General features: G+C 42.0%; 1 protein-coding gene across 1 annotated transcript in view; it reads left to right on the top strand.

Moving 5' to 3' along the window:
* Positions 1 to 24267, top strand: part of MAN2A1 (mannosidase alpha class 2A member 1) — a 177808-nt gene that overhangs the window by 14532 nt on the left and 139009 nt on the right. Inside the window, exons 2-3 of the mRNA XM_062212295.1 lie at positions 11907 to 12161; positions 15358 to 15502. Of these exons, the coding sequence (XP_062068279.1) occupies positions 11907 to 12161; positions 15358 to 15502 (400 nt within the window). The remainder of the gene's footprint in view (positions 1 to 11906; positions 12162 to 15357; positions 15503 to 24267) is intronic.

The raw sequence follows: 24267 nt of genomic DNA, 5'->3' as shown, positions 1-24267 counted from the left end.
AACAGTTTGCACCCACATAGAAACACAAAGTGAAACATACTGTTTGAGTACTGGTTATAGCATTAAATCAAAATGTACAGCACATTAAGGACAGAGATCCCACATGAGGAGCAAGTGCACAGTGACTCCTGTTGTTGACCCAACAAATTGACACTCTAGTTTATGGCGCCAGTAACCACCCTAGGCTGTCGTCATGAGTTGCCAAGGCTATGGAAGCCTTCCAAGTTTGCCGACTCTGATCATATTTAGACAAGGTCATAAAAGACAGAGTGAGGATAGTAACTAATGATCCTAAGAGTGGCATTTACCAGGTTTGAACAATTATACAGCATTAAGTGGGGAAGAGGACCATCAGTGCACACAGGTTGGGAGTAGAGCCATCGGTGGTAGAGTAGAGGTTATGATTACAAAGGAATGAGGCCCAAGTGCGCTAGACAGGGTCTAGAACAAAGGACAGAGTCATTATTAGAGGAGCTAAGAAAGGTGCTGTCTAAGCTACAATTAAGTTTTCTGATTGAGAGGCAAATAGAACCCGACAGAAGGGGCTTGATAATAATCTGTTGGGCTTTAGGCCTTGTAAGTTAAGAGGCCCAGACCTATCCATCTCTTCACATGGGGTACATCCTAAGGGAGGTGTGAACCTCCTAGGGGAAGGCACTCTGTTGACTTTCATTACTTGGCTGGCCTGGGAGGAGAGCTGGCCAGGTAAAGGCAGGGGGCATCTCTAACAAGAAATTTACAGTTCTGCCTGCAATGTTGCTGACCCTACTTGACCATCCCCTCAGCTGCAGTGGTCACTTTGGAAGTTGGGCTGAGTGAAGGGCTTTTCAGCTTAGAGCCAATAAGATCTGTGGCTCTGACCTGGGCATCCTTCGACTCCAGGGCAGGTCCATTTCCAGTGATCCAACTCTTGGCAGAGCTGCCAGGGCTCTTCACAAGCTGACTTCTGCTGAAGCCCAGGCTTACCACATTGAAAGCCACTGCAGTGCACTGGCCTGTTGGGTCTCCTTGAGGGCAGATCAGTGTACAGATCAGCCATTAATAGGCCTGCCACCCATTGCTTCTGATGCCTAGCTTTCTGTTCCTCCTGGTTTGTGTTAAAGCAGACCAGAGGATGCAAGTCAAGGGAGTGCCCGTGTCCCATCTCTAATCTTCGGTGGCCTAAACTACAAGTCTATAGTCACTGGCATGTTCTGTAGTAGTTTTTCTAAGGTAGACAATGCCCATGAGGAAAATTATATTCTCACTTTAAAACTTTCTTTCCCTTTGGTCTGAAAGGGAGGTTTTTTTAAATAGCTTTTAAAATCTTTAACTCTTTTTGTAGATTGCCAATTGATTTGAATTGCTTTTTGTTTTTAGTAACCTCAGTTAACCATACTTTCTCTCAGTTGGTACTGTTAATACATTATTGGCTTCAGCTGTTTACAGAGCCATCCCAAAGTACTGAATACAATAGAAGTGGCTGGAAAAAGTCCATAGGAACCTATAGGAGGACAGCTAAACACAGAACCAACAACGCATTAGTTTTATGAGCAGCAAATCATATATAACTGTGGATGACAAAAGACTTTAAGTTGCCATGTTTAAAATTATAAACTCATCAATCAACAAGAGGCACTTGCTTACTTCACAGTATTTTTGAAAGCACCTATAGGATTTTACAAGTATTTAACCCTTTAGGCCTCTGGGGCTTTCTCATTAAGATAACTATCATGTCTAGTAACACAAGATCATTAGACTTTTTAATTCTCAAACATTTATATTAATAGCATTTTCCATTATAGAAACTTAAAGTTTGGTACCACATCACATCTTGACAGTCCTTCTAATATAATCCAAATAGCCTGATTAGTTGGTGTCTCTATGAGAGATGTAGGTCCTTCGATTTTTTCAGTTGGGCCAAAACTGGAAAAACCAAAGTCTAGGATTTACTGGAAATTTTAGAGTCCAGATTGTTTGAAACTTTGATTTTTTGAATGCCTGTCAAGAATGCCAAGAAGGCTCAAAATCCAAAATATCTGGTTGAAATAAGATTCCTTAAAATCACGACATAACATAGACCAAATTTGATCATTGTTACAAGGTGATTATAAAAATCTTTGAAAATAAGCACATATTTAAATAACCCATAGCTCTTAATAAAAATTCAGCTGTTTTTGAACAATTAGAATTTAACAGACATCAAGAGAACATAATAGATTATTTTAACACATTGCTTTAACAGAGCATCAGAGTTTAATTCTATGTCAAAGAGAAATTGAGCTTCCTGTGATCTTTTGCTGTGAGGTTTCCTTCCTTTACCTTCTTTCATATTGGTGACCATGTTTGTGTGTTTCTGTCTGTAACACATCTTTAAGCATCTTTTGCAGGGCAGGATGAGTGGCAACAAATTCTTTCAGTTTCTGTTTGCTATGAAAAGTCTTAATTTCACCTTCATTCACAAATGAGAGCTTTGCCGGATATAATATTCTGGGCTGACAGTTTTTCTCTCTTAGTACCTGGGCTATGTCTCGCCATTCCCTTCTAGCTAGTAGGGTTTCTGATGAGAAGTCTGCTGTGAGTCTAATTGGAGATACTCTAAGAGTAATCTGACGTTTCTCTCTTGCACATTTTAGGATCTTTTCTTTATGTTTCACTGTGGTGAGTTTGATTACAACATGTCGTGGTGAGGATCTCTTTTGGTCATGTTTATTAGGGGTTCTATAAGCTTCCTGTACTAAGATGCCTCTGTCCTTCTCCAAACTTGGGAAATTTTCTGCTAATATCTCACTGAAAATGCCTTCTAATCCTTTCTCCCTCTCATGCCTTCAGGAACTCCTAGAACCCGAATTTTGGGTTTTTTAATAGTATCCTGTAGATTCCTGACAATATTTTTTAGATTTCTAATTTCCTCTTCTTTTCTTTGGTTTGCCTGTTTCCTTTCCTGTTCTCTGTCTTCTAAGTCTGATATTCTCTCTTCTGCTTCGCCCATTCTGTTTTTAAGGCTCTCTAATGTGTTTGTCATTTGATCTATTGAATTCTTCATTTCATTATGATTTCTCGTCACTATCACAGTTCCTTGTTCTACTAGTTGTTTCATTTCATTTTGATTCCTCCTTAATATTTCATTTTCACTAGAGAGATTTTCTATCTTGTCCATGAAGGATTTCTGTAGTTCAAGAATTTGTTTTTGAGAACTTCTTAATGTTCTTATCAATTTTTTGAGATCCGCTTCTTGCATTTCTTCGATCTCATCATCTTCATAATCTTGCACTGGGGTGTCTTTTTCATTTGGGGGCGTCATAGTGTCTTCCTTGTTCTTGTTACCTCGATTTTTGCGTTTGTTGTTTGGCATGTTGGAGATATTTGGTTTCTTCACTGTGGTGTTTTTTCTTGTTACACTATGGCTCTATATTAACTGGACTGTCTGCTTTCGGTGGAGCCTTAGAGGCTTGAGATGAGTGTGGACTGAGAGCTGCGTTTGGTTCCTCAGGGTTGAGGGTGTGTCAAAGATGACACTCCCAGGTTAGGTGTGGTAAATCTCTTTCTTTCTTTTTTTGATTCAAAAGGGAAGTAATTCTGCACAGCTGAACGGAATTGGAGGTAGTTAGCAGGCAAATGATATACCCACAGGAGCCAGAGATTAGAAGCTCTTTCCCAAGGACCACACAGGGAATCTGTGCTGCCCTCAGTGTGGGCTCCAATTCTCCTGCAGTCTCCCACTGGGTTGCCAAGTTAGATGCTAATCTCCTGTTATTTCACCCCTCCCCCCAGAGTCAGGTTTTTCTGCTAGGCTCAGGGCTGGTGCAGACCTGAGGTCGCCCTGCTTATGACATATGTCCAAAATGGCGCCTGCTCTTTGTCTTGTTCGCCTTTAAGAGGTGAGCGGAGAGAGAGAAACTTGTGTCCGTATCGGTCACTATTTTTATTTTTTTCCTCTCTCTCTTCTAGTTAGCCTGGTGAACTTTTCCCCACGGAGTTTCAATCCTCGTTCCCTCTAGTCTCCTCTTTCCGCTTGCCCGCTGGTGTCTCGGGCTATTGAGGTTCGGCTCACCTCGCGTTCCAGTGCTGGTGTGTTGAGTCTGCTGCTGGTGTCCCGAACTTGGGCTCCCACGCTCTCCACACAGGTCCACTGTGAATCACTAGTTCCGGAAGAGTTTCCTCTGCTGTTTCTTCCCCTACTCTTCCTTGACCCTGCAGTATCTCCACTTTTATTAACTGTCTCTCCCCCGGACTAATAGTGTGCTCCCTTCCTATTCCGCCATCTTGCCGCTCTCAGAATAGAATGTTTTCAAGTCATGAGAGCTTTTTAGTAGTTTTAACTGTTGCTTATAACCACAGTTGCTTTAAAGCACTTTCAAATATCTGCACTTCTGATGTCACACTCAAACTAGATCTCTAATTCTCCCGCTGAAAAGTGAGTAGTACCATCCTCCCGACCTCAAACCAGACCAAGCCTCCACCAAAGCACCTTCTTTTGAGCTGAGACAGTGTCCCTCTGGGCTCTGCTCTCAGTGTGTCATTCGCACAGGTGTCCCAGCAGAGAGAGAGTTCCGGGGTGAAAGTTTTAAAATGAGCGGGCTTCTGGGCTTCGCAGTATTCTTACTTTCAAGGTCGCAAAGTGAGAAGTCAAAGGAGACTGTGGTTTTTGAAAGCTCACGTTCCAGCCGCGCAGAGCACTTAGGGGCCACGGCTGCGTGCTGTCAACCGCAGCCAGGAGAAGGGAGTGATGCATGCCTGAGTTCTCATCCAGCTGCTGTGACCTTGTGTTTCCCGTCAAGAGCTCCGATTTCTGACCGGTACCCCAGATTCGGAACGAGAAGTGACTAGCAGTGAATGCCTCTGGGGTTGTAATTCATTTGACTATAGTCCAATAAAAGAATTGCTGAACCAATCCCATGTTGAAACAAGTGTTCTCTTCTTTTTTCCTTCTGTTAATTTATCTTGCGCCGTCTTCACTCCGCAGCGTCGACCGATGCTAATGATCTTGGGTGGGCAGCTCCGAGCCAGTCGCACAATCACTTGGATCCAAGTTTTCCTCCTGGAAGGCAGCATTCCTCCAATCTTACAGGCACTCAAACCCCAAGGGCCGCACTCGAGCCCCACGTTGGGTGCCAGTTGTCCCGTCCCGCGGGATGTCAACTAGGAGCCGAGCACCTAGAAGGAGAAATGAAGGGACAGGAGACACAAAGATGGCAGCAAGACAAGGGTCAGGAGGTGGTTTCCATGCATCCTTGGGCTGGTTCAGGTAGGGGCCATTTGGTTCTAATCTGAGCAGACATCTGGAAGCCCCCAGGATGGAAATGGAGCCCACTGGAAATACCAGCACAGGAGTCCTATCCTGGAGTGGAGATGGCTTGCTCTTGTTCCAGGTCGGGCTGGGATCCTCTCTAGTTCTGATAGCTGCTGAGTGGTTGCCCAGGCACAGTCACAAGTCCCTTGAATACCCTGCCAGGGTAAGGGATGCTGTGCTTAGAGTCTCACCTCTTCCCCTCAGTCATACTTGATGAGTTCCCAGCCAAAATATATCTCACTCTTGAGTTTTGGTAACATGTTATGTAATTAAGTATTGTTTGTACTCACCAAGCTAGTGACCAGTGGCTGCACAAAAACAATACCTTAGCAGAATTTCAAGGCATATGAAACTGCAGGACTAGAAAACACCTTCTGGAGATCATTTGTTCCTGTGGTTTGTGGCTTGTTGATGGAGAGGAAGAGGTACCTACAAAATTACAGCCACAGCCCCAGTTCATACTCCTTTGCTTTCTGGTTTCAGCATGATGCATATGGAGGGTTGGAATGAACACTTGTGAGCTCCTTGTCATGGTGTCAGACCAGAGAGCCTTCTTGTTAAGTGCCCGGGTCTGAATAGCAGAATTTTTCTATGTGTGTTGAGCAGTGGCTGGCCGACTGGGACTACTGCAGTAACGATGACACCCTGCTGGAACTACACCCCCTCTCTTAGCAAATCTCACTTTCTGTATTTAGTTTAATGCAGCGGTTCTTAACTGGGAATGTGAGAACCGCCTGGCAAGCCATTTAAAATTCTAAAAGGCGGATCTGTGCACGCTCTCAAGGTAATCCTATTTGTTGCTGTTGCTGGAATTCAGAAGCCTGTGGCTTCTCTCCTCTGTGTCCATTGACACCAGCACTCGCGTATCTGACAGTTGCAGAGCATGTTTGCCTCTCCACCAACTCCTCTCCATCATCCCCTGTTTCTCTGAAAAGCCACCCATTACCTTTCCAGTTGCCCTAGTTAAAAACTGAAGAGGCCACGTTTGCTCCTCTCCTGCCCCTTCCGTTCCTAGTCCATTCATCCTGTTTTGTCTTTTCCCATGTCTCCACCTCCACTGGTGGTCAAGGCCACCGTGTGTTTTCCCTGGCAGACTTTGCTCACCTCTCTACCTGCCCCTTTGGAGCTCCAGGATGACCTTGGACCCTATGTATTTGCTGGCTATAAAACTGTCCAAAGAAAGATGTTGATCTTTCTTTCCCTGGAAATTATTTTCAACCGTAAAGACTGATTCTGTCACCTTCCTCTTCTATTCAGTGATAGCCTTGTTAGACCAAAATGTACCCCTGCTACACAGCTTGCAAAGGTGCGTGGTCTCACCCTCTGGATGTTTTCCACCCCTGCATTAGGAACATGCTCATGGCAGAATCCACATCCAGCAAAATTCGGATGTGATGGAATGATAGATTTAATCTAACATTGTTAGATTAAAGGTGAAGTAGATCTGGAGTTCCTCATACATACACTTTGGGGTGAAATATTGTTGCTGTAGAATGCTCTTGTAGGTGGTTATGAACGTGATATTTTTAAACCCTCTTAACTAGTAACTTGATTTGGTTGAGTGCAGATTTTGTCCCACCACCACACTAGGAAATACTTCAGAGTCATCTTGGTGATTCTGTTCCTCACGTCTCATATCAAGTGAAAGTCATGGTCTGTTGAGCCGTGGTTGTTGGTGGTAGTGAAAATTGAAGCCTTAGGCTGGAATGAACAGAATCCATAATCCTTGCCCTGGGAAAGGAGCCACACGCTCGACCCTAACCTGAGATCATTGTGACCTGGTGGTCAGCCATCTATCATTCCCCAAACAGTCCATGAAGACCACCTTATTAATTAGGAATTTCCCATTTTGTTCTTAGCTATTTTTTTGGCATCTGAAAAGTATTTTTGATTAAACTTTCTTTCTTAAAAATATTGTTAGTCTTTTGCTTTTATTTGTATTATTTTTGGTGTAAATTTAGCAAATATAACATTCAGTACCTGCTTGTTTTAGAAGCCCAGCACTTTATTTTGCTTCTGTTTTTTTCTCCTAGTGAATATTCAGGATCTTCCTGTGCACCAGGCTTTGTGCCTTGCATCAGGGTAGCTTGAGGAGCAGAATTGCTGTGGAGTCAGTTTTCAGTATAAAGACTCATTTGGTGGTGAAAAGTGGGAGGCAGTACATGAATAAAATAGATGACAGTACGGCTGTGGAGAAATCCAAAAAGAAGTTGAGATGGAGAATAACACGAGGAGAATAACACGAGGAGGAGGCCTATTCCAGGTGGGGAGGCTGGGAACCCTTTGCAGAGGTGGTGTCTGGGTTGCAGTAGAAGCACTGTGCAAAGGTGATGAGAAGGGTGGAGGAGAGCCTGCTGGGAACTGAGATAAGATCAGGGTGAAGGTAAGTGGGGGGTGGGGGAGGGAGGCAGGCAGATGCCTGTCCTTACTGACTGGTGTAACATATTTTAATTTATTCTAAGTGCAACAGGAAACCAGCACTAAATACAGAGGAAGGTGTGTGGCCCAGGAGGGTGTGGTGAAGCATGTGAACATGGAAATGGGAGATCAGTTAAGAGGTGTCTGAGCCAGGCTTGGCCGTAGCATTTGTTGGTGACTTGGAGCAGGGCATGGACAGTTGGGAGGGAGAGAGGGAGAGTGATTCAGCAAGCCTTCTGGAGGTAGTATGTTTTAGTGTGTGGTGTATGTGTGTTGTCTGTGTAATGTGTAGGGTGTGGGTTCTTTGGGTGTGTGTGTGTAGAGGGTGAGAGAGACCAGAAGTCATTAGGAGAATCCACTTGCTTGATCCCAGAGTCCCAATTCGGGCAGTCTGTGCGCTGGACAACCAGAGCAGTGTCTCAGTCTAAGTATACAGGCCTGAGAACCATGGAGGCCAACAGTGGGACTCTTAGTCTGAGACCAAAGGCCCAGCTCCCAGGGGGCTGCAGGTGGGAGTCCTGGAGTCCTGACATCCAGGAGAGGAGAATGGAGTGCTGGCTCTGGATGAGAGAGCAAGAATTTGCCTGCCTGTGTTCGCCTTTGGTTCCGGCTACCTGGATGGTGCCTGCCCACACTGACAGCCCTCTTCCTCACTCTATCCACAGCTTCCCCTCCCCTCTTCTCTTGCTCCCCCTTTACGGACACCTACCAGTCTCTAAGCAGTGCCAAAGCACCTGGTTTCTCTCTTGTGCAGAAGAGTCTCAGTGCCTGTTAAAGCACTGAGAATAATGACTGCTTTCCCAGACCCTCTTGCCGTTTACTTCCGTTTTCCTGTGGACCATTTTGATATCCCTGTATGTGGTGCTGCACAGCGGAGAATAAGGTGCTCCAGAAACAGAGTTTGATGGAGCTGGATTTAGGGGGTTAACCAAGAGAACAGAGCCCTGGAGCGGTTGCTAGCCATGGCCTTGGAGGCCAGCGGAGATTGGCATTTGGGGTGGGAAGGAGGAGGCCCCACCACTTTCTGGTTGCAGCAGGGAGGAAGGTGTGTGGCCTCCGCCAGGTTTGAGGGATCACAGGGACTCCAGTTTCCAGCTGCCACGGTCCTGCCTGGGGCAGGTCATTATGGAGCAGGCTGACAAATGTAGCCCAGGATTCACAGTGTTGATTTTGTTCATAGAACCGAGTGGGGCTGTCCTTTTCTCCTTTGTAGTACACTTTAAGTTTGCTCTCTCCAACTCTTTGATATCTGCAATTTTTTTTTTTTTTGCTCAGTTTTTCTTTTTCACCAAAAGTGAAATAAATCAAATCTCCTGACCTTTCCCCCCTACTCCCCAGCAGTGCTGCAGCACGGCCTCCCTTTAGAACTGATGCACAAATCAAAAGAATAAAGTGGTTTTCTCATAAGTGATTCTCTTGCCCTACAGAAAATTGTCTTTTTCAATATTACTATCAGTATTCTTTGACTTGTCAGCGTAATTGAAACATTATCTCTGATTTCTGTTGCTTTAATGCAGACTACAAGCACATCCTTTTAAGGTCGTACCACCCTTGTCTGCCTCGTGTGCAGAATTTGCTTATGAGGTCTATTTCAGGAATTTCGGCTGTTTGGAGGGAGACTTGACTCCACTTCATAATGTACTTTTAAAACTGATTTTCATTAGACCATTATGCCACCATATCCCTAGGCCACAATTTTCTGCAAGTACTTACTTCAGTTCAGAATTCCAGGTACTGATCGGTAATTGTGCCGTTACAGCCACGGTGAGATGAGAGTGATCTGTCTTTATGAAATATCTCCCATAATGTTTATCTTGAAGAACACTCGTCCACAGGTGCTGGAGCCAAGACCATGGGAGAAACAATGGAGGAGTTCTTTTTCTCAGTGCACATGCATAGAGCTGTAGGCAACTTTGCTGTGTATGTGGCTCCAAGATAATCCTTTCCGCAAAGAAAAGAAAGATCTGGAGAAATGTAGACACCTGTGTATTAAAAACTGTAATGATGTAATGCAATGACTGTATGATAAAACATGTGACATCCGTCAGAGCCCTGGAATGATGGCATTCTAGACTAAGCTGAGGCTGTATTTTGCCCGTGTGCATAGCTTGGCTACAGCAAGACGAGTCAACATGTTCTCATTGTGCTTGGAATAAGAAAAGCTTGATTTACTGTCATCTGTCATGGTGGAAATAACAAGCAGCATGGAAGTAGGTTTTTGTATTCAGTACTGAAAATACTCGGCAGAATTTATCTGCAGCGATTTCAAAAAGCCACAGGCTGTGGTGTTGGGAGAATGAGGGAAGAGAAGTTGCCCCTTGGGCTGGGTGGTCTTTGATGGCACAGCTGTTTGGGGAAATAGATATGGATTGAAAACTGTGTACCTGGCTCTCAGATATGGTTAGCTGCCCTGGGTTGAACTTTGGGTTTGCCAGCTGACTCTCTTTGGTCTGCAGAGAACATTCCTAACCATTCCTAACTGACGTCTGTGTGTATGTTCAAAGAAGGGTTTGTGTATGATATGGTTCAGCAGCTTTGATGATCTAGAGCTACATGCTTCATCTGGTCTCTCCCCACTGTCCCTTGTGTAGGGTTTCAAGTTCCCTTTGCTTTTCTGTCTACCTGTAAACTGATGCTTATTCTCTCCCTTGCTTTTCACTAAGGGAAATGGGACTTTTCTTGCAGGATGAGATCTGTGCTAAGACCTTGTACTTCCTGTCTGTTCAAGCTGAAGAGAGAGCAGGCTCCCCCGCCACCCCCGTCTGTCCCTGCCCCTACCCAGCCCAGCCCAGCCCCAGGACTGCCAGCCCCATATTTCTATTTTGAAAGATGTTTATATTTCTGTGTTTTCAGTGGGTAAAGGCCATTCCCTGATAAAGGTATATCATTTGACCAGTCCCCTACTTTTGGAGATTCAGGTGTTTCCTCTTTTTCCTCTTTCTGCCTTCCTGTTACTTCCTGGTGATGGACGTCCAGAATCATCTGTTAAACTGCGTATAGTTGTTTTTAAAACATAATGTGAATTTTTGGGAAGTAGGAGTAGGCTATTGCAAGTTATGACATCGCCCTATGTATTTCAAGACAGGAACCCATATTTCATGCACATCTGTCTTCCTAGCATGTAGCATTATGCCAGACACAGTGGGTGTTCACTAAAAAATTGTCATTGAGTTCCAGCAATATGACAGATTTAGGAGTGTCTGCTTGGTGCTTGGAACCCTGGAGACAGGGGGAACAAGATAAGGTTGGTCCTTCCTCTCATCAGCTGGGGCATGATTCTGTGTAACAAGGCTGTGTTTTCAACAAACTGCTTGTTTGAAAAGTGAATGTACAGGGGATGGGGCCTGGGAGGGAGAGAGATCAATCTTTAATCTGCTAATTCACTCTGCAAATTCTGCAAATACCCATAAGACTTGGGGCTGAGCCAAGCCAAACCCACAAACAGAATGCATTCTGGGTCTGCCATGTGAGTGGCAGGGATCCAGCTACTTAAGTTATCACCCATTGCCTTCGAAGGCGCACAATAGCAGGAAGCTGGAGTTAAAAATGGAGCTGGGACTCGAACCCAGGCATTCTGGTATGAGATTGGGGCTTTCCAAGTGACATTTTTTTTACTGTATGCCAAACACGTGCCCTGGGGTGCCAGGTCTGTTAACTTGAGGATTAGCTAGGAAAACTAAAAGGCCACTCAGTGTAGCAGAAGCAGTCAGAATGACTTATGGTGCAGTTTCTTGGGGAATGTTCGTTTTGATAGCTAATTAAGAGCTGAGTAATTGGTTTTCTGTAGATGTTATTGCTTATTTAGGATTGTCCACTAGTGCTAACAGATTGATAAAGAATGATCATTTTCAGGTTCATACTGTTTGATCCTTATGAAGTAACTCAAATCAGTTAAACTTAAATTTAAAATTTCATATCTGCATAGAATATCCATCTGTACTTAGTGATTTCACAGACCTAAAGATCTTTTAGGATTGGATTTGGAAAGAATGGGAAATAGGTTGGGAACATTTTAAATTCTTCTGTTGCACATTTAAAAATGTGATTACTCAAAGATTGCAGCCATGGAGAGGACTTACTGCTGAGAATTGGTGCTTCCGCCCTGCCAGCTGTCCTTGCTTTCTTCCATCCCACTTACAACAAAGTGACGGGTGAGTGGCTGTCCTCTTGTCTATATTAATGTCTCATGTGACTGCCTTTTTCTTCTTTGTTGTAGGGCCAGCTCTCCATGTTGCAAGAAAAAATAGACCATTTGGAGCGTTTGCTAGCCGAAAATAATGAGATCATCTCAAATATTAGAGACTCGGTCATCAATTTGAGTGAGTCTGTGGAAGAAAGTCCAAAAAGTTCACAAGGCGACTTCAGCCAAGGTGCTGGCCCCCATCTTTTGCCATCACAGTCCTCCCTTCAGGCCCACCCTGCAGACTGTCTGTTTGCTTCACAGAGTGGAAGTCAGCATCCAGATGTGCAGGTAATGTGTACATGGGAAATAATCACCAGGCTTTTTGTTTTCAGTTTTAGATTTGATTTAGTTTCTGTTCTTGCTTGGTAAATGGCTTCAACTCTTTTCCCTTTGTGAAGTGATTTGATAGTCACATGCTCACTGATATTCTTTTTAGTGATAAAATTCTGTAATTCATTGTTTTCCTATTTTTTAAAAAATATTTACTTATTTATTTGAAAGTCAGAATCACACACAAAGAGAGGAGAGGCAGAGAGAGAGAGAGAGGTCCTCCGTCCAATGGTTCACTTCCCAATTGGCTGCAACGGTCGGAGCTGCACCCATCTGAAGCCAGGAGCCAGAAGCTTCCTCCAGGTCTCCCACGTAGGTGCAGGGGCCCAAGGACTTGGGCCATCCTCCACTGCCATCCCAGGCCAAAGCAGAGAGCTGGATCGGAAGAGGAGCAGCTGGGACTAGACCCTGCACCCATATGGGATGCCGGCGCTTTAGGCCAGGGCATTAACCTGCTGCACCACAGTGCCGGCCCCCTGTTTTTCTGTTTTATACTTATGTGAATAGGCCTTTCTGAATGCTTTCCAGATCTTATTTCCTGTAATAATGGGAAAATCTTTCGAGGTTTAAATCATGCCAAAGAGATTTTCTTATTTTCTTTGGAGAATACAGGAAAAGACCTGCTCATTACTACATATCTGCTATATGTTGTAGATTTCATCCATGTAGAGTTAGATATTTTCCTGAATATATTTTTGTGAAGGGGAAGGAAAATAAATCTTCTAGAACTGTACTTTCCAGTGTGGAAGCCGCTCTTCACAAGTGGCTGCTGAGCACCTGAAATAGGGCTAATTTGACTTGAAGATGGGCTCTACTTGTAACATACACAAAAGGTATTGTGTTTTTGAATTACCTGTAAAGTACTTTACTCATTTCTGTATTGATTACATATTGAGGGTATCAGCGAAAGCATGTCATTAAAATTCATCTCACCTCTTTTATAGTGCTAGAAAATTAGAAATTGCTTATTTGGCTTACGTATATTTTTCTAGGACAACACCATTCTAAGAGGTAATGGAGTTGTAACGAGGTCAGAAAGGACTATGCCTTTCTTAAACTCAGGGTGTGTCACTCGTGTTGGCTCGGCTCCACAGATTAGCAGAGGGCCGTGGTTATCCATGTGTCTCAGACCAGAAACTAGAACTTAGTGAAAAGACCTCAGGGGGTGAATATTTTAAAGTTGGACAAAACTTGTAGCTTCTGGGCTGGCTTTGGAGTAGGCGTTTTCCATTCACTCTTGAGGGCAGAGAACATGGTATGATCTCAAGGTAATGGCTCACAGGCCAATCTGGAAGCTGGGGCTAGGCCATGCACCCGTAGCCTTCTCAGCCATTGTGTGGCCAGATTCAGATAGGGTCAGAATACAGTGCTTGGCTTGGATCCTGTGAGGCTGGGCTTTTTTTTTTTTTTAGGGTTTTATTGAATACTATTTTTTTTTTAAAGATTTATCTATTTCTTTTTTTTTTCTCATTTTGTAAATTCACATTTATGAAATAAAAAAAAGCACAATAATGTTAAAGATGACTAGTTTGGCATATTTGAAAAAATTTGAGATTAGCTAATGTAATTTTAATAGGTTAAAAGCAATCCATCAATGATTGTAAAATATAGATTTCAGTCTTAAAAACATTTTATTAGAATTTTATTTCATTGGATAATCTTAGTATTTGAGTGCTACAAAACAACATATCAGATGGTAGTCTCTGAATTTTGAAAATAAAAGTTTTTGTTGAATAAAAAAAAAAAGATTTATCTATTTATTTCAATGGCAGATTTACAGAGAGAAAGACATAGACCTTCTATCCACTGGTTTACTCTCCAAATGAGAGCAATGACTGGGGCTGGACCAGGAGCCAGGAGCTTCTTCCTGGTCTCCCATGTAGATGCAGAAGCCCAAGTCCTTAGGATGCCCTCCGCTGCTTTCCAAGGCACGTTAGTAGGGAGCTGGATCAGAAGCAGAGCAGCTGGGACTTGAACCGGCACACACATATGGGATGCTGGCGCTGCAGGCCATGGCTTTAACTCACTGCGCACTTGAATATGTCTTAAGTAGTTAGCCTTGTCATCCATGCTAAGGGAACAGGAAAACATTTTTCCCCTGTGTAATTCTAGGCTGAACAGAGAGAATTGCAGAGCAGCCGTGGAAGGCAGAGTGAGACAGTGGCTATGAGGAGAGCTCCAAAGAAAGATCCAAAAGAAACAGCAGAGAATTTCTAATCATTCTCCTGTCCAGCTGGTCCCCAAAAATTTCTGGGCTAATTCTTGGAAGGATTTTATTTTATTTATTAGAGTCATAAATTCTATAGCAAGAAAGGCTTGGAATCCTGTACAATCACTTTTCTATAGTTTGGTATTTTTAAACTGTTTTGAAACTCATTTATATATTAATTAGGATGTAACTTTTATTAATTTTAACATAATCTAAATTTTACTTGAAATTGTGTTGTCACATTTAGTATAACAAAGAATATGAAGGATTAAAGTAGATTCTTAGGTTTTCTGGCAGTTTTTTTGTCCAAATAAGTCATTACTAGAAGGAATACTGCATTGGAATATTAGGAAACATGTGGATACTAAAAGCTAAATCTCAGTTTTAAGACTGTCCTGCATTTTGAATGATTATGCTAAGTTGGCCCTGTTGTGTTTTATTTTTAGAATAAGAATAGTAAACATAACTCATGCCAGGTGGAAGAACAGTTACAGATGCATTTTCATTCAGGAATAGATTTTAAAAATATGTGAGACTGATTATAAAAGACAACTCAGAGTAGAAAACAAAATCATTTTGAACATGCTAAAATATTCAGTCTTCAAATTTCTTCAGACTTTTTTTATTCATTGTTCTGTTCCTATAAATTTCTTTTCAGTTCTGTAGGAAGTGAGGTCCGGGAAGAAGGAATGGAATGGAGTGATTGTTTTTGGGAAGCAGATTGGGAGGGGATTATTCACCAGGGCAGTCGGTGCCGCGGAAGCAGCATTTCAAGCCTTTGAAAGGGAATTGCATGTTTTTTGCCTTAAACTTTTCCATTCATGTTTCTAGAGATAGTTGTGTCTTGTGAAGCCTCTGCGGAGAATAGCAGTGAACAGGTATTTACCAGCAGTAAGATTAAATCAATAACCGCTCAAGTGTAATTCTCTTCTTCTGCATGTTTAGATGCTGGATGTATACAGCCTCATCCCTTTCGACAATCCTGACGGTGGAGTTTGGAAACAAGGGTTCGATATTACCTATCAAGACGACGAATGGGATGCCGAACCCCTTCAGGTCTTTGTGGTGCCTCACTCTCATAACGACCCAGGTAACATGTGCTCTTCAGCAACAGCTAGAGGAGGGCAGCTCTTAGGGCCCAGAGGTTTTAAATGCGAATCTGGTAGAGCCACTTACCAGATTTTCAAGCCATTTGCTTCTGGCTTTTAACGGTCATCTCTTCCTCTTGTGTGTCATTGTATTTTAGCATTTTTGGTTTATCAGTTTATGATGACTCTTATTTATTCATTTATTTATTTTTGTGCCCAGAGAAAATTTTTTTTTTTTTTTTTTTTTTTAAACCATGAGGGTAAGGAGGAATTACTGCAGTCATAGGGGGACATAGGAGTTGCAGTCATAGGGGGACATAGGAGTTGCAGTCATAGGGGGACATAGGAGTTGGTGTGCATTCTTGTTTGTGTGAGTACACAGGCACAGAAAGTGCAGGCCTTGTCAAGTTAATTGCAGCGTTCTTTTTGGAATGTATTTCCAAAGACTTCTTTTAAAAGACTTAATTATGTATCTGTTACTGTTCTCAGTGGCTGAACTTTGTCATTACTGCCAGAGGACTGTTACTCACCTCATTCCTGGACTGCTTTTTGTCACCCTGAAGATTCATGTATCTTCTGTGTGTGTCATTTGTTTATTGACATGCATTCCTTTCTTCCCGTATTTCTAAGACCATAGAACTTGTTCCTCCAGGTCTGGACACAGGATGCAGCAGGATCTTTGTGTGTGTGCTCCTTCTAGATGTGAGAACTAGTCTGGGAAGCAGAGCTTGGATACTAACATGTTTACGTTCCCAGAGGCCTTCAATATTTTAGCATGTGCAGAGATATAAAATGCATGAAGGCAAAACTACTCTGGAAATTGATGAGGAACAGTTGCATTTCATCGACTTCTGACGTGGTTTTGCTGCCTTTCTGTTTTTCAGCAAGTCCCTTTTGGTCCACGTTCTCCTCTGCTGTATTTTGGGTCATCTTCCTCCTTAATCTTAGCCTGTGCCTTTCAAATCCAAACTCAGAGATGGCTGGGCATCTTGGAGAGACTTCTGGGACAGCAACCAGGGAGAAGGGCTCTGCTGTGTGTGGGCCTGCATCCCTGGGCACCCTCAGCAGTGTATGCAACATTGGTCATCCAAGTGGAGCTATGTGTTGGACAGGGTTAGTTACAAAGTACAGAAGGCATTGAAAATCCTATCTGACCGCAGATCCTTTTGCTGTTGACTCCCAGCAGTGGTGGGTTAATGAGAACATTTGCATATAGAAGCTGCTTGTGGAAAACAGCTTGCCAGGCCCACACTCAGAGAGGGGAGGACACATGCTTCATACCTAGGACCTGAGACTGCCCGTGGCATTGCAGGTTTTTAAAAACATAAATTTCATATCCACTCTGGAGTGTTCACTTATTGAGTGATACAGTGGAAAAACCATTTGTAGTATTGTAAGTTGTCCTTTTCTCTCACTGCCAATCACATAGAGTGAATTCTTATCACTAAAGTGTGTGTGTGATGCAATTCCATTGTATAATCTTCCTCGTAGGTTTATTAATATACTTCAGTGTGTCATGCAAGTCCTTCTCATCCAAAACCCACTTCTGGTCTTTTTTTTTTTTTTTTTTTTTTTTTTTTTTAAGACCTTATTATCCTTTCTCTGATTCTGTCATCCTTAATTTCCACCCATCTCTTTTCTTGTTATTCCATAACAAATGAGCACTTCTGTGTAAATAGTGGTTTACCAGGCAGGGTGCCAGCTGCTTTACAATGCTTGCAGTCACCCTTGAAGGCTGGTGCCCCTGTGCACAGGAGGGTGGTTGCACTTTCCTAGAGTTATACAGGTGGGAATGGGACCAGCATACTTCCCTGTCTGTTTCCTTGCCTCTTCCATGAGAGTGAAGTCATGTGACAGAAAACGTATGTCTCTTAATTATTCATTTAGTTGAGAGGCATGTGCATACACACACGCGCGCACACACACACAGTGGGAGGGAGGGGGCTGAGAGAGAGAGAGAGAAAACAAGAATCCAGTGAGTTCTCCATCTGCTGGTTCAATTCCCCAAAGTCTGCAATCTCTGGGTCTAGGGAAGGCCAAAGCTGGGACCTGACAACCCAATCCAGGTCTCCCATATGGGCAGCAGGAACCCAGTTATAAAAGCCATCATGTGGTGCCTCCTAGGGTGTGCAATGGCAGGAAGCTGAGGTCAGAGCCGTAGCCAGGTATCGAACCTGAGTACTATGATGTGGGATGCTGATGCTTAACTATTAGGCTAAATGCCTGCTCCCTTGCATCTCCAGTTCAACTCTATTCTGTTGTCTAGACCAACATTCGGCATAGTAATTGCTATGTGTGTAAGGCCCTCTTGGACCTGTCTCCTTGCCCCTCTGCCGCATGCTCAAACTGTCCGCACATCCACGCTTGCATGTGACATGCTTGGAGGTGTAAATGTTTACAGCATTTTGCCATGGCCTGCCGGCTCCAGCATGAGCTCCTTAAGGTCTGGAACTGTGTTTCATGAACTACCATGTTGGGAATGCTCATTGTGGTTCAGTTGAATAAGGGAACGCACCAGTGACTCCGACTGACCACACTTGGTCCTTAGCCTCTACTTTTTTATTTAATATCCGTCCCTCCTTCCTGACGTCAGCTAATGTATGTCTCTTAAAAAAATCTTAATTAAAAATGCATTTTTTAATATTATATACAAACAACAGAAATCTGAAGCCCTTTGAGGGCCAGGTTTGGCCCTGCCTTTTAGTTTTTGCTTATTTGCATTGTGGTTCCTGCAGTGGTTAGTATGTGGTCCTTTGAGAAGACTTGCAAACTGTTCTTGACAGTAGTAAATGAATCTGTCTGTCTTGTCTCCTAGCAACCACAGTTGAATCTTTTTGTCTTAGTAAAAGATGTTAATGACCCTAAACACTCAGACCCCTCTCCACTTGAGGAAAAAAATAATGATCAGAAACAGATTTTTTCAAATTAAAGCAATTTTTGCTATCAAGCAAAATGCTAGAGAAAAGAACCTGTCGACTATTCATAGTAGTTTTTCCTTATCCCTAACATAAGAGCATACTGATAAACTGAATTAATGTGTGAAAAACAGCATTCCTCAGGTCCTGAAAAAGCACTCTTTGTGCAGAAAAAAGCACGTGCACATGCATTCCAGGTCGCAAGGTGACCATAGTGAGAGCTTGTTGCACGACACCCATAAGTGCATGTGCAATTAGGCAGTTTGCCTCCTAAACGAGATTTATAGAAACGTGTTGGCATTTTCTACAGCACACTTTAAAACAAGCTGTAGCTTGTAGTTTGTTTTATCAGTAGATATTTGTCCATTGTGTATAGAAATTTTTAAGATTCCTGTCATTAGGCCCCCAACTTAAAGAATTTATATATAAACCTCTGCCTGTGATACTAGCATCCCATGTGGGCACCAGTTCGAGTCCCAGCTGCTCCACTTCAGATCCTGCTCCCTGCTAGGTTGTCTGGGAAAGCAGCAGAGGATGACCCAAGTGCTTGGGCCCCTGCATCCACATGGGAGACTTGGATGAAGCTCCTGGCTTCTACCTTTGGCCTGACCCAACCCAGGCTGTTGTGGCAATGTGGGGAGAGAACCAGTGGATGGAAAATATCTCTCTCCTCCTCTCTCTGTAACTTTGCCTTTCAAATAAATAAAAAATGAATCTTTTAAAGAAAAAGAATTTATATATTGCTGTGTTTTTATATGCTGAGTTTTTTTTTTTCTTTTTAGACTAACCTGATAATATTCCTCAAGGGAAGGTGCATTTCTAAATATGTGTGTATCTTCATAAAATTCCGACTTATGTCTTCTTCTAGTCTATAAGTACATGTAACAATTGTCATACAGCATTTAAATGGTTTACACAAGTAAAAACAAAATTGTAAAGGAATTGTTGACAATGTTGATAACTTTGTTGTTATGCTTTTGAAAAGTTTTGAATCATAGACCATGAAATTAAATGTTAGTTGATTGATACATGTTCATGTTGTATTTAATAAGCTGATTAAAACACAATTACAGCACCTTTGTATCTACAATCTTAATTCTTTGCTTCCCACTAGTTAAACTGCTGAAATATTTAGTTAATTTTCCTTCAAGGAAATCACAGTGTGTAGAGCGCCGATAAGGCACGCTAAATGGAAGGCTGGGCGGCATATTGTTAGTTAAGCAATTTGTAAAATGAACATTAGAAAATAATCCCCCATGTGGGATGACTCTAAAATAGTGGGAAGGCCAAGGCCCCAGAGTAACACTGGGGAACAATGTTATTATGTGTTTCTGTAGTTCTTTGCAGAAATTTTAATTCACTCAATGACTAATGAGGATTTTTCAGCTTTTTCTTTACTTATGAAACTAAGAAAAAAGACTTTCACATTTTGGTACTATTTTCACATTTTGGTACCTAGAAATAACTTATGCAGTCTTACTCTAAAATAGTAAAAAAAAAAATGAGGAAATCACGGTGTAAATATTGCTTTTAGGCATTTCTGTTAAAATGTTGTCAATTGCAGTCACAATTTGAAAACAGTTGTGTCCAGCCATGGTTGACTAATAATGTGGATGATAGGTCCAGAGACTTGGGCATCTGGCTGCCTGAGGCAACAGCTGGCTGGAATGAGATGGTCACAAGGAGAGGTGTGTCCAGGCACACAGTTTGGTGGTCCTGCCTTTGATTTAGCTACTGCAGGATGAAGAAGTATCTTTGGCTTTGACAGCTGTGCTGGGAAATTGGAGTTTCTAGTGCTACCGTAGTGCAAGGAGGAACTGAGAGCCAACCTTCAGTGCCTGTCCTCATCAGGGCAGATCAAATGCTCAGTGAGGCCACATGTAACAGGTGAGGGCAAGGCTGGCTAGTTGGATATGGTCATTTGCTGAAAGCCAGCCAATTATACATTGTCCAAGGCTGCTGAGATGAAGCTCAGGTTTGTATCATACTGAAATCCATGTTCTTTCCTTTTACCTTACTGCCTATTAAGGTACTTGATTTAATTCAAATGATTATTTTTTTGTTTGTTTTAGCCAATTTAGCATGTTTAATATGGACTCTGGATTGTTGTAGGGTCATTAGATTAGGCACATGAAAGTACAAGATGTGCAGTTAAATTTGAATTTCCACTACACAGTAGATTTTTAGTGTGTGTCTATGAGGTTACTTCAAAAAGTTCATTGAAAGTATAATTAAAAGATAAGTTTACTTTTGGTGTAAACCTTTTGTGAAATCCATGCTTTTTTGTCAGAATGTACATTTTCCATGAACTTTCTGAAGACCCCTTGGATGTGTCCCAAATATGACATGTGACATACTTGTACTAAATATTGTTTTATCTGAAATTCATGTTGTATTTTATCTTGCAACCTTAATTGTTGAGAAGATGATAGCATTTAAGAATTAATAGTTACATAGCTCTTCAGATATCTGTTTTTAAGAGATCTCTAGAATTTATGTATTGAAGTCCCTTTTCTAGAGTGAGAAAGTTGCATTGGTTTGAGCTCTCACTGGTTGTCATTTCTTGAGGAGCGCATATGTCAGTTTGCTCCTGAGAGATCCAGCTGGTTGTTGATTCCTGATTCCCTTCATTTCATTATCTTTGTCTTTTAAGTAGGGAGTGCTTCAGAGCTAGCTAGTGCACTAGGAATGCTCATACACTTCTGGAATTTACCATGTTCCATGCACTGTTCTAGACATTTTACATACATTGAGTCCATTACACCAGTCAGCAGCTTCATAACAGAGTGCTGTTATTGCTGTCAGATCATAGATAAGAAAGGAGTCAGAAGAGAGTATGAATGATGTATGTGTGCATGGCAGGACTGGGTTTGAACCCAATGCATCTGGACTGAAACTCATTCTTTAATATGACTTTGCCTTCGGTGGGGAGGAATGTCTATTAGTATTGTCAAATCAAAGATCATCTACTTTGATATTATCGATCACAAAAAAAAAAAAACCTGTTAACTACCTTGCACAAGTGCCTACCTCACTGTGTTACTTCCTGCCTCTTTTTCCTTTAGATTTTTCTAGTCAGTGCTTATTGAAATGGATATCATTGTCCTTAAATACCACATTAGTACATGAGATGGTCAGTGGTTTTCATCATTGCTACATTTTTTACAGTTAAGGAGTGATTTAGAAGCAGTATTTTCCAGCTTTTCAAGTGGTTTTTTCTAGAAACTTTGATAATTTGCTCAGTATTTGGTTGACTATAAGGCTAAGTAGTTAGGGTGGGCATTTGGTACAGTGGTTATTAATGGCCGTGGATCTGGACACCTACAACCTATCCGAATACCTGGATTTGAATCTGGCTTCACTTCTGATTCGAGCTTCTTGCTCTTGTGCACCCTGAAAGATAGCAGGTGATGGCTCAAGCGATTGCATCCCTGCCACCCATGTGGGAGACCTAGATTATGTTCCAGGCTTCTGGCTTTGGCCTGGTCCAGCCCTGGCTGTTGCAGACATTTGGATAGTGATCTGGTGGTTGGAAGATCTCTGTCTGTCTCTGTTTCTCTCTGTGCCTTTCAAATATAAATACATTAAATAAATTTTTTTTTTAAATGTGAAGTTCCCTCATTTACCCTGACAGTGCCCATCAAAGGAAGTCCTTTTTTTCCTTTTATTTCTGAGAATTTCTCTTTTTTATTTTTTTTCATTAGTTCAGACAACGAAGCTTTAGGGGGATGTGACTCTTTAGACTGCTTTCAGTGTCAGACGCCCATAGAGGAGACTCTTAGGAAGGGAGGAGAATTACTTTGTAGCACAGATTTAGAAGTCATTTTGGTGGTTGATCTCCCAGCCACAGATATCAGATGTCAAGGTTTGCAAATCTTTTACATTAAATGACACTTAAAAAAGCATGCAGTAAGAGGTCACAGTTGCACTTTATCCATACTACACAGCTGCAGGATGAACAAAACCCCAGCTGTCCTAATGGTGATGGAAATAGCTTGTTGTGGTATAGGGTAAAATTTCCAGTGACGGCATCTTAAATGCGTTGAATAAAATGCTGTATCTCAGACATCCTAATGGATGCAAAGCTGATATGCTTAGAAAACCATTAGATGACACAAAATTACCTGGACAAAAGATTAGATGATTTTGGAAACCGGAGTTCAGAAGCAGCTAGAGGAATCAGCAGATTTGTAGGTCTCCAAGGACGCGAGGTTCTTTGGGTACCTGGGTTGGCTTCCTCTTTGTCTCTCCCTGTGTCTCCTCCTAGAGACTTCAGTGGGTTATTAAGTTCTCTCCCTTTTCTCTGTGCTCTCATTTCCCTTGGTCTCTTTCCTCTGCATTTCACAGCTGTGTTTTAAATACAGTGGTCTTGGTTTCTGGTTCTCACTCTGCTTTACCTTGCAGTCTCTCCTTTATGCTCCTGGCACAGTTATTTTCAAAAGCAGAGATCGGAAAATGTCCTTTCTCCTAAGTTTTCCATAAGAAACAAGAATGGCATAGTAGGTTTTCAGTGATCTAGCTCCTGCTTCTGTTGCTCTATTTCTCATATTCCCACCACATACCCTGTAACACACCTCCATGGCTTCCCCAAGTGCTGTCCCCCTGGCATGGAACTTCCACCCTTCTGCTCTCTCCAGATGAGGACTCATCTAAGAATCTCTCTCCATTTCTTCTGGTAGGACTTTACTATTTCTTTGTTTTCCCAGCATTTGTTCATATTTTCTCTGTAGTATCTGTTTTCATTTAGCTTTGCTTTATTGCTCTGCCCTTATTAAATGCTCTGTATGTGTCTGAACGAATAAAGCCCAACATTAATTAAGAGTCTTTTACAGTTTATCAGAGGGGAAAAACAGGCTTAACTTTTACTAGAAATGTTGGAGTTAAAATTAATCAGCAGCAGATTTGAGGAATAGTCATACCAATTAAAATTGCACGTCGTCCCATAAGTATGAGACTGGATATTGCAGTTGAATATTAAGGGATTAACAAGTGATGGAAGAAACTTGTTGATTATTTGTTGATAGAGAATAACTTAATTACTAAATCAAAGGAGCTTCTTAGAAAATGAACCCTGTTTGTATTTATTTTTAAATTTGTTAGTACATTGAAATGAAAATAAGTTAAAGCTTAAATTGCCTGCTTTATATGCTTATTTTCAGTAGGTTTCTTATCTGCATATAGATATTTGTGCCTCAGAATCTTTTCCTGTTTTCCTAAAAGAACAGAGCATATTTAACTATTGAGCAGAATTAATGTGCTGATTAAAAATTATTACTGAAATTACTAAAATTAATATTTTAGTAGCTAAAACTGCTAACAGTTGTAACAGTGCTTTGGGAGGGGGTGGTACCTTCCTAGGGATGGGCCTTTTAAATCATGTTGGAGCTGCAGAACCTTTAAAATATAAATATTGAGGAACTTAGAGGTATCGGACAAAGGTGATTAGGTTAGCATCAGGCCCCGCTGTGAACATAGTAACGTTAATGGTGTGCTATCTTTGTACATTTGGTTTAATTTCTAGTTAGACTAATAAGTTTGCATTTAGAGTCTCACAGTTGTTTCTCAGTCTCTTTGGCCCGATCCTTCATTCATCTGAGCCTCTGCTCTTCTGTATTTGCTGCACCAGGTGCTGGTTTAAAGTTTGGGTTATTATGTGTGCCCAGGCCTGCTTCTGAAATTTGCAGGATCTGAGGCAGGAGGTAGAAGGCCTTTGTAGAAACCCATATACCCTTGGTCTAAACATTTAAACATTATAAATTCAAGTAACAAGTTCCCCCAAAAAGTAGATCCAGTGTTCCTGCCTTACAAGTGGCTCAGTGATCTAGAAGGCTGAGTGAGGTGCAGACTGCTCT

This window comes from Lepus europaeus, chromosome 15 (assembly GCF_033115175.1).
Source record: "Lepus europaeus isolate LE1 chromosome 15, mLepTim1.pri, whole genome shotgun sequence".
In the NCBI taxonomy this organism is placed as follows: Eukaryota; Metazoa; Chordata; class Mammalia; order Lagomorpha; family Leporidae; genus Lepus; species Lepus europaeus.
This window is presented reverse-complemented; position numbering and strand designations above follow the sequence as displayed.